The sequence below is a fragment of the Branchiostoma floridae genome, chromosome 9 (genome assembly GCF_000003815.2).
Source record: "Branchiostoma floridae strain S238N-H82 chromosome 9, Bfl_VNyyK, whole genome shotgun sequence".
NCBI classification, from domain to species: Eukaryota; Metazoa; Chordata; class Leptocardii; order Amphioxiformes; family Branchiostomatidae; genus Branchiostoma; species Branchiostoma floridae.
The window spans coordinates 2,629,091-2,639,415 of NC_049987.1; the positions used below are offsets into that span (position 1 = coordinate 2,629,091).

The 10,325-nt window shown below is 42.7% G+C and overlaps 2 protein-coding genes across 2 annotated transcripts; both read left to right on the forward strand.

The window, feature by feature from the left end:
* Nucleotides 1-1,396: 1,396 nt before the first annotated feature.
* On the forward strand, nucleotides 1,397-4,431 carry LOC118422961 (twitchin-like). The gene is made up of 4 exons (XM_035830848.1): nucleotides 1,397-1,527; nucleotides 2,356-2,512; nucleotides 3,501-3,724; nucleotides 4,273-4,431. The coding sequence occupies exons 2-4, from the start codon at nucleotides 2,383-2,385 to the stop codon at nucleotides 4,429-4,431; spliced, it is 513 nt and encodes a 170-aa protein (XP_035686741.1). The 5' UTR covers nucleotides 1,397-1,527; nucleotides 2,356-2,382.
* A 900-nt stretch (nucleotides 4,432-5,331) lies between these two features.
* Nucleotides 5,332-9,983, forward strand: LOC118422962. The gene is made up of 10 exons (XM_035830849.1): nucleotides 5,332-5,554; nucleotides 5,699-5,837; nucleotides 6,183-6,322; nucleotides 6,433-6,533; nucleotides 6,793-6,961; nucleotides 7,565-7,786; nucleotides 7,945-8,085; nucleotides 8,562-8,621; nucleotides 9,045-9,191; nucleotides 9,760-9,983. The coding sequence occupies exons 1-10, from the start codon at nucleotides 5,422-5,424 to the stop codon at nucleotides 9,969-9,971; spliced, it is 1,464 nt and encodes a 487-aa protein (XP_035686742.1). The 5' UTR covers nucleotides 5,332-5,421; the 3' UTR covers nucleotides 9,972-9,983.
* Nucleotides 9,984-10,325: the final 342 nt, after the last annotated feature.

A 10,325-nucleotide genomic window follows, 5' to 3' on the forward strand; every position in this document is an offset into this window, starting at 1 on the left:
CAATTCCATTTCTATTGGTTATCGTTGTCACAAACCACTCTTTTATTACACTTTTTAGCAACCTTCCATAAAAATGATAGGTAACATATGTTTTGCTAGCATGTGCAGTTAAAATATGGAAGTTATGAGTAGTTGGTAAACTGAGGCATCGCCACGTGTTTTTATTCTTAGCCCCGTCCCAGTCGGCGCCCAACCTGGTTCTACACGAGGGGAACTCGGTGTCGTCCGTCACCCATGCCATCGTCCTGATGGAGGGATTCGCTTACGGAAAGTGAGACATTTTCCCCACATTCCCACTCTCGGATTTGAACAAGGGCTATATTGCATTATCACCATCGCATTAAAATCTTGTTTTCCCAAACTGTTGTACTAGACTTGCAAAACTAGATTTACTTTACACTCCAAAGACTATTGCTTTTAGATGGTTCTTCCTTTAAGCAGTGGGCACAACCCGCCGAACGTGCAAATATGTCCTGTCTATGTGCCGAAACGTGGGCAATCTTTCGGAAGCGTGAGTGGTACGTACCGCCTTCGTGCGAACTCGAAGGGAATCCAACGGATTTTGGAGCACGCAGGCACGCCGTACGATGTACCAAAAGTGCGAAAAGGAACGAAAAGGAACGTTTTCGCACTTTCGGTACTTTCCTTTTCGTTCCTTTTCGTTCCTTTTCGTTCCCTTTCGTTCCTCGTTCCTTTCGGTACTTTCCTTTTTGTTTCTTTTCGTTCCCTTTCGTTCCCTTTCGCTTCTTTTGTCACTTTCGGTAGACCCACTAGAGAACTTTACCTGCAGGCAAAACTTTGTGTGACATCGGGCTGATGATTCCACCCCCCGCCCCCAACCCCCCACGCGCTTGCCCTGGACAGCCTCAACGTTTTCAGAAATACCTGGCGGACGTGGCCTTCCAAACAATCGTACGGACAAATTACACATACACCGGGTTATGCCCTTAGCTTTACATACGAGTCTCGATTACACTACGTTCTCATACCTATTCTGTTCTACTGCAAAGCCCCATACCAACCTTGATGTGGCGGCGTCTGGACGCGCAGGGCAATGAAGTTGCTATGCCGCCAGTGGATAGACTGACAATGGAGACCTGGAACAGAGCTTTAAACATCTCCGATGTTCAGCGAGAAGACGCAGGATTCTATGAGGTTACCGCTACCAACAGTCTGGGGACACGATCACAGAGAACTCAACTCATCGTTAATGGTAACTTTTTACTGACCATTGAAGTGTTGATTCACTACAAGTACCACATTGAATTATGATCAGTCAAGCTTTCTCTATTTACAATCCATTTCTTTTGAAATTAGAGGTTACGTATAATCTTTTTTTGTCATTTGAGAGAAGAAAGAGAAGTTTTTTTCTCTATTTTACCCCCTACAGCTAGACCTCAGTTTTCAAAGGACTTGTCTGACCAGAACCACCGCCTAGGCCTGGGGGAGTCGGTGACATGGGACGTTGCCTGGGATGTAGGGGATACCACAGATCCTGTGGACGTCATCTGGCTGCATAACGCCGAGGTTCGTGGTCCATACGTTCAAATAACTCACCATTTAAGTGAAACGAAAAAGAACAGGGAAATCATAGAGAAATATCACAAATATGCAACAGAATTCGATGTCCAATAATCATAGGTCTAAAAAGTTGTCAAAGATTATCCATTGCAATTGAACTGTGCGAATAGTTTCATCAGGTCGTTAAATCACATACAGTCAAACCTGCCCAAGCAACCACCTCATCTTAGCGACCACCTAGCCATTACGACCGGTTTTTCTCGGTCCCGAAAATTTTCCCCATTCACGTAAAAATTAAGCGACCTCTTCACAACGACCACCTGACCAACGCAACCGCGAGCGCCGAAAATTTGGACCAGATCCCTGCCCATCACAACCGCGTCATTTTCAAATCTGACGTGTCATCGATTTTCAATGATAACTAGCGCGATTTTGTGCCGAATTCGGCCAGTTTGCGTCGGATTTTGACTACCATTACGATGTTATGTTCAAAATAAAATAACGGCGGATGCACGTGCGCGTGCTTGCTATTTGCCATTAAGCACAACGGAAACCATTTATACTATGCATCGGGCATGTTGTGAGTCGATACTCTTCTAACCGACCACCTGACCAAATCGACCGCATTTGCCCGGTCGCCCGGATAGTCGTCTTGGGCAGGTTTGACTGTATATCTGTATGACATTAATAAACACATTTTAATAGATCTTCTTACCTGTGGACCATAGCAGAAGGACTACCCAAGCCCATGAAAAGGTAAAAAAAACAAACTTAGATGTATACACGAAGTTCTAGTATCATAACAACATACAACTTTTGTATTTTTTAATGTAGATTCTGGAGGGAGGAGGCAGGTACAGAATGACGCAAACCAGTAACACAGCGTCACTTCAAATCATCGACCTAACCGAAGAAGATAGCGGCGCCTATCAGTGCTCAATATCAAACCGGTACGGCAGGACAAGAAGCTCTGCAGAACTTCACTCGGGAGGTACGGTTTGCATGGTAACATTCGAGATGACTAATGAAAGTGCGCTCCCACCGCACTTGTGTCAAGCTTGCGTCACTGCGGGGTTCGTTCACTGCGTCACTGCGTCACTAGTTATTTTCTCCCATTTTCTATAATTCATATATTGCGTAATACGTAAAATATGACTTAGAAGACGACAAGATACACAAAAAGAAAGAATATCCATTCTCTATCTCTGAAATTAATTGAGTATCTTTCGAACCCCGCAGTGACGTAAGGGTGCACTCTCACAGCACTTGCGTCACTCTTGCGTCACTTCGGGTTTCGAAAGATATTCAACGAATTTCATAGATAAATAACGATTTTTTTGTGTATTTCGTTGTCTTCTAAGTTAAACTAGTTTTACTTTTACGAATTACACAATATCTAAATTATAACAAATCGGAGATAATATCAAACATTGACGCAGCGAACGAACCCCGCAGTGACGCAAGCTTGACGCAAGTGCAGTGAGAGGGCACCTTAAGCTTGACACAAGTGCGGTGGGAGCGAACCTTAAGGTCAAAGCTGAGAGCCTGACGCAACCAGGATTTTGAAAACAACTTGATATTGCTTTCTACACGCCTATGTACCTTCCCTATTAGTGCAGACTAGCTACCATACTGGTACATGGTGTGTACTATAAAAGCTATCGTGAACTAGCGAGAGGATGGCACCCACACAATCACAACTGTATCTCACCTAGCGATGATGTGTCCTCTCATTCAATCAAGTCCATCAATTGTATTTTTTCATAACACAAAAACAATGACATTGTATAATGCCCTTACTGGACCTTAAAGTTGAAAATGCTCAGCACTGGCAAGAAGTTTGATCACATTAATAAAGAACATTGAGCCATGGCACTTGATTATGTCCCATTGCTTAGAAGTGTACCCTCGATCCATGTATGTATATGGTATCAGTGTTCGATGTATAGCAACCTGAAGGAATATTTCATTCTGTCCAGCTCCATCCTATGTGAGAAACATTAGACTGACAGGCAGTGGGGACGGTTACGCTGTGCTAGACTGGGACCCGCCCCTAGAATATTACGGTGCTGTGATAGGCGGGTATCAAGTGCAGGCCATCCGGAAGAACGGAGGAGACACGAGAACCGTTGATGTCGGTCCTGCGGAGACAACAGTGCGGATTGATGGGTTAAATGGCGACTCAGGTGGTTACACATACCGGGTAAGACAAATTACCATAAAAAGTTCACCAATGAGATGAAACTACGTATATACAGGACAGTTATATCCGAAAATAATTTCATCACGTTAGTAGATCATAGATCATAGGACATAGGAATTTTCTTTTACACAACCAGTTTTTCTCACCTGCTGACGATTCGATGTTTGTCAGACATCTTCCTCAGAGCTTCTAACTGGAGTTCTGCTTCTCGCCGCTATGTGTAGCGAAACGTCAGCAGGTGAGAAAAACTGGTTGTGTAAAAGAAAAGGACAGTTATACTTTGACGTTTTGAAGAAGAAAATAAGGTGAAAGGGAATATTTCATTACATGGCCTGTGCGGTATGTCAGAGACATCTCTGACTTTACAGGGAGCCATTTCTGATAAATGGTACGATAAGGGAACAAGGGGTCGCTTACTAAAGAACAACATTATTTTGGTCCTCCGATGGGCAAACCAGTCAAAGATATGGGCCTTTTGATTTCCTTTCAATATTTTCGTCTTTTTTTTCAAACATATAAATGAATAAAAGATACTTCATTCTTTCCAGGTTCGTGCGAGGAGCACTGGAGGTATATGGGGTCCATGGACGATATTTGATGGATTCATTGTGGACCCCCCAGAACCCCGTGTCACCAGCCAACTGTTGACGTGGCTACTTCCACTGCTGATTGTGCTTCTATTGTTGTTGATCCTACTGGTTAGATAATTCTTCATACGTTCAAAATTATCGAACAAGATGTAGGGAAAATGTAAGAAAATATTAACAGACATGTCGATGTAGGTTAGACATCCAGGTAATAATTGATTCATTTGCATTAACTGTGTCTTAGCCTTATCCTTTGAAATCCGAATGGTCTTCAGCTTGACTTTGCCTTACCTTTGTTTCCTTTGGAATCCAAATTGTCTTCAGTCTGAATTGTCTTACAACGTTTCCTATTGGACATCTGGAATTGTCTTCATTCATAGTTAGAGTATAAAAGACCTGTTTCTTCCAGATCACTTCAGTGTCACTGACGAAAACTGTTGGATTTCAGTTGAAACGTCTGACCGTTTCCAAAACCATACCCAGTTGCTTGAGTAACTACTTTTTGGTGAGTATTAACAGACAGCCACTGACCAAGTGGCAAATGTGTTGCACTATTGCCCAATTTTCTCCACATGTCTGTGGAAACTTAGGAAGACGTGTAAAACGAAACTCGATATTCTTTTCTTGACCTGTCCAGGGTGAACATTGAGACGTTGAGAAAATTGCAGACACACAAATTGCTCCAAAAAATCTACCAGTCTGCAGCAAATCACGACATTACGACTAAAAACAACTCTCATTGTGCTTTATACGAGCAATAGTTGATTTTTTCACAGCTTAGACGAAATTTCATAATCACGAACACCTCTCTTCTTGTTATTTCCATTGTATGACAACTTACCAAGGCAAGAACAAAAACAACAGCCGAATTTCATTATTTTGGATACCGACTGTCGTTGATCTTCCAGTGCTGTTGCTGCTGCCTATGGCTGGGGTTGTGCGGGACATACTGCCCCTGTTGCACCTGCTGGACCTGTTTCGACCGGACGGAATCCAAGCATTACAAAGGTGACCAATTTATCGAGAATGTGCTTAATTACCAGAACTGGTGGTATTCTTTAACTAGGTAGTAAATAACTATGGTTTCTAACGAACAAAATAAAGATATTGATGTCAGTGTTTTTTTTTTTTAAATCAGCAACATCACCACAGCAGAGCTTCGCTCTCTTAAGGAGTTCAAAGCGGGGTGGAGAAGAAGAATCCATTGCGAACCGCGATGACATCCCTGATGTCCACGTTCAAGGTTCAAGGTTTTCTTTCATACAGCAACGTTTTCAATATGGTCATTCCAAGAATATACTACCAGACTCATTTCTTTTAAGTGTCGCCTGTCGTGGCTTTCTACATTGTTGCTGTATATGAAAATGCTGCCATTTGTATATTACAGCTATGAGAAGGGATCACCAAGAGATGCTGAAGGTTTACCGACTTGACGTTGTTACACACGTGCAAAACCCCGACAAGATTACCGCGTTCCTGGCCTCCAGGAAGGTGCGGTTCCCAACTGGCATGAGCCCCATCAAAGAGTAAGGGAGCCGTGTTTACGTTATGGGAATGCACAACATTGCAGAAAACCAAAAGTCAAATTTCCGTACCTGTCTGCTAGAATATTTATTATTATGTGTATTATATGACATTGTATTATTGTTATGTAGTGTATAGTGCCATCATAGTGACAGCAAATGTTTTCCCTCTCAATACTATGAGCGCCAAATTCCAAACTCAAAGTTGCTTCTCGTGGCCACAAAGTTCAAGTCTCTAGAATTTTTTCAACAGCCTTTTCTAAATTTGTTTGCGAATATACAGTGTCTTGCAAGTACACTGGCGTTTTCAGTATCTTTGATCGGTCACATTTGATGCACGTATTTCAGGCCACGTACTCGAGAAGACCGTAACATGGTGCTCCTGGATAACCTGACGTTTGGAGAGGATGATGCCTTTGAAGGATACTGCACTGCACTTCGGGAGGTGGAGATGCTGTACTGGCTGGCAGACACCTTGGAAGGACCTGGTACGTATTTGAATAATCTTGACGGTTATTGAAGTAGATAAAATACCTAATAAACAGTTGATAGTTATGCATTTTTTTTGCTGAAGAAATGCATATTTTGTAACCACCAGGACTGTCTGTTGACCTTCGCGAGCAGCTAATGCCACATCAAACTGTCCTGGTTGAAAAGATGGACCCTGATATAACACTGGCCCATCTCTCCAAGCAAAAGGTAAAAGTTTTCAAAATTACAGAATTTGTAAAACAACATTCAGTTCAAGGAGATAGGACCTTTTGTCTCACATGGATCTTCATTGCCAAATGAAGAGAAGATTGATATTAATTATACATGCAACTGCTTGTAGCGATGTATAACAAACATCATAACAAACATATGATATGTTGCTGCAATCACCCACAGTTGTTGGCATATAACTTTTGTGTCAGAGTATTCTTGTCTTTGTTTTGCCTTCCCATTTCCCAATAAACAGGTCTTCACCGACGCCATGAGTGAATATGTGTCAAGTGCAGACTCACGTGAGGAGAAGAACAGGCGCATTGTCCACCTCCTACAGTCACGTGATGACCCTGACTTCTTCACGTTCTGCGGAGCCCTGCGGGAGAATCAGAGCCAGGCTCACCTGGTGGAACTTCTGCAGGGTACAACATTGTTTTCTCAATTTGTCTCGCTATCGTGTGCAATCAGCTTTCATCAACTGCCAAACCCGGACATATCCGGCACAGTTCTGTGGAATAGTCTGAGGCAGAACTTGAGGCAGGCGCCCTCTTTATCGTCGTTTAAGAACTTGACTCGACTAGAAATTATGTAACTATGGACTATCGAGATGGACTGAAATTATGTTGAATACGAAAGGATCTATGGAATGTTGAATTGTATATTTTGTGTACTGCATTGTATTTAGAAGGTATTTAGACCTCTGACCTCCCCCACCCTTGAAATCTTGAAGAACGGCTCAGGCCGAATGACGTGTCAAGGTTAAATAAAGGTTGAAATAAAAATATACATGCCCTGTGAGCCGTGCCCGGTTATAACCGGGATAGCGTATTCCCCCGAAGCAGCTTTGCGCGCGTGTAGCGTACGTACCCCCAAATGTAGGGACTTCGGCCTTGTTCAGGGGTCTCTTTTCGGAGGTCAGCGGCCACCCCTGGAACTAATAGCATTTTATAGGGCTGGAACTCTGGCAGTTTAAGGGTTAACGATATCACATCATCACACGTTTTCTATACAAATGTTTACTATAGGCAAGACACGTAGCGAGGCTACAGGACAACAGGTGGACACTACGGGTCACGGAGAGGACTCCGAGAGAATGGAGGAGACGCAGAGGGAGGACAGCCACCAGGTGGAGAGACAACCTGCAGAAACACCTAGGCTCCACCTGGCCACAGAGTGCAAGATGCAGAAGAGCCTGGAACTGTACAAGGGAGGGGTTTCTCAGGATGAGCGAGAATACCATGCCATGAGTGAGTACGTTTTCAATAGAACCTCACGCTATTTTTTCGCGGCAGTCGACGTCACTGGTGAATTCAAAGGCTCGGGATGTAAGAACACAGTCGTTCTTGGCAAGACTTCATTAACATCCAACTGTCGATCATTGCAAAACCAACCTTTTACATTTCAGAAGAAGGACTGGACCTAAGCAAAAGCGTACTGCTGGAAGAGACAAGCGTTGACAACGCAACGAAGGCGTACAGTGAATTTGACAGCAAAAGTTACCGTCAGGAAATTCACAGGGAAACACGCCTCTTCACCCACACATCTGGTTCGTATAAGGCCCTGAATCTATTTTCGCTCTCCTTCCAAAAGGCTCTAGCAATATCGCAACTTCATGTTTCTTTTTTTTACCCATGGTTATAATGATTTGCTTTGACTAGCTAAAAAAATGGTCCTCTGAACATCAAATATACCCTGTAACCGTCCATGTTGCTAGTATGAATGCTCAAGTACTTACCTTACTACTTCAAAGACATTGTCATCAGAATTGAAACTGATCACACATTGTTAATTTGATCTTTTATCGTTTGCGCTAGCTTGAATGATGACTGATGTTTTAGAAGCGTTCTGACCAAAATGGGATTTGAATTTTTTTTTATCAACGAGTTACAGGCATATGGTATAAACTGCATTGGCGTAAGAAAATGTAACCAATCAATTATATTTCAATGAATGTCTTCAGATAAATGTGATGTTTAGCTGCAGCACGTGTATGGTATTTACTTGCTTTCTTCTTTGCACCAGTAACAAAGACCCATCACACCAGCGAGATGAAGCAAGGGCATGGCGTTGTCCAATGGCAAGGTACAGTTATGACCCTGTGACCAATATGTAATATGTACATCGTAAGAAAAATCAACCGCACCGGAAAATGTTGAGACAGTATCATAATCCACAATGCACAGCCGGTATCAGTCTGCCTTTGCTGATGGAACGAACGCCTTGTTGTTTTATTAAATGAGACTAGTGCTTCTTATAACATCACCCAAACTGCACTATCATTTGATATTAAAGATAGAATCTGGTATGATGCTACGGTTCGGTTGACAAAGAAATGTGCTTTGCATTGTCTAGTTTTAAACTATTGACACCTCCGGTATCGTTAAGATACCATTTGTTAACAAGAAAGCTTGTTAGACATGTTTTGCAACATGCAACTATACTCATTACTAACTAACTAACTAACTAACTAACTAACTAACTATACTCAATGCCTTTTATTTTCAGCAGCTGATGGTGGTGCCATTGGCGAGGAGCGGCGGGAGGGAGAGCCTATACCAATGCAGTTGTCTCTCGCTGATCCAAGCATCCGGTCAGGCACTTCTGCGGTGGTCCGAGAAGGACTACCGGTCGTTTTGACGGTCAACGGAGAAGGTGTGTATTTTACTTTTATATAACTTGACTCATTTAGGCAGTCTGTATTCTATTGACGTCTACTGCACGTTACTATAATTTCATCATACTTTGATCGGTTTAAAATGGTACAGTAACAAGCCCCACGCTTACTGGCTGGCCTAACTTTGGGGGTTCCAATATTTATGGAATCCCCGTGCAGTTTGTTTCTATGGCGTTTATAACCACTTTAATTAAGTCTTAAATGATCATGTAAATGTGTGAATATAATGCCGTAGATATCAATGTAATACCGATTGCTTTATCCCAAATATCATTCCACTTTTAACGCTCACAGACAGATGAAATAATGCATATACATGTATTTTGATAAGTTGTCACTGTCAGTGTCATGAAATATCAACCTTAGTTCTCTATCAGGGCCCGGTATCATTGAATGGGTATGGTACAGAAAAAAGACTTTGATGTGAGAACACCTAAGTTTATATGTACTAGACAATATGTGAGTTACAGATTGCTAGTGCCAACACGCAATATACATGCTTTGGAAACGTTTTGATCACAACTGCTTTTTGTTTGAATTTTTAAGTGGACGATGCCCATTGGTTGCTGAACAACGAGTCCCTGCCGCTGAACAAAGGAATCCACACCCGTACGTCCGGTCTGACCCACGAGCTGGAGATAGACAATATGACCTCTGACCTTGCAGGCACCTACACCTGCCAAGGTACCACACCAAAAGGCGCCATGTTGTCATGTGATATCAAGCTCACATTGCTGGACCCTTCCCCATCTCCGTAAGCAAACAGAACAATGTTACCATGATGTATCGTTGAAAAGATTCATTAGCCACGTATGTTTACAGTTAATAGAGTTTTTCATCAATCAGCGACTGTAATTAAAGGTAAGCAAACGTACCTCCATAACTTCGATGGCTATCAGTCCATCTTGCTCACCGAGTGACCTAATTCTCGCGAGAGTTGCGAGAACTAGGCCAAGACTTGCGTGGATCTTCTGCCCCCCACCCCGCCTCCTTCCGGAGTAAGTCTTGACCTAGTTCTCGCAACTCTTGCGAGAATTAGGTCACTCCGTGAGCAAAATGGACTGTATAGCCATCGAATAATAGGAGGGAAGTTTGCTTACCTTTAATTACAG

Excerpts from the sequence above, each read along its gene's own strand:
- LOC118422962 (XM_035830849.1), top strand. The coding sequence starts at position 5,422 with ATGTCAGTGTTTTTTTTTTTTAAATCAGCAACATCACCACAGCAGAGC. Across the intron at positions 6,534-6,792 it reads CCCATCTCTCCAAGCAAAAG|GTCTTCACCGACGCCATGAG; the intron begins GTAAAAGTTTTC and ends CCCAATAAACAG. Across the intron at positions 8,622-9,044 it reads TGGCGTTGTCCAATGGCAAG|CAGCTGATGGTGGTGCCATT; the intron begins GTACAGTTATGA and ends TTTTATTTTCAG.
- LOC118422961 (XM_035830848.1), top strand. The coding sequence starts at position 2,383 with ATGACGCAAACCAGTAACACAGCGTCACTTCAAATCATCGACCTAACC. Across the intron at positions 2,513-3,500 it reads TGCAGAACTTCACTCGGGAG|CTCCATCCTATGTGAGAAAC; the intron begins GTACGGTTTGCA and ends CATTCTGTCCAG. Across the intron at positions 3,725-4,272 it reads CAGGTGGTTACACATACCGG|GTTCGTGCGAGGAGCACTGG; the intron begins GTAAGACAAATT and ends CATTCTTTCCAG.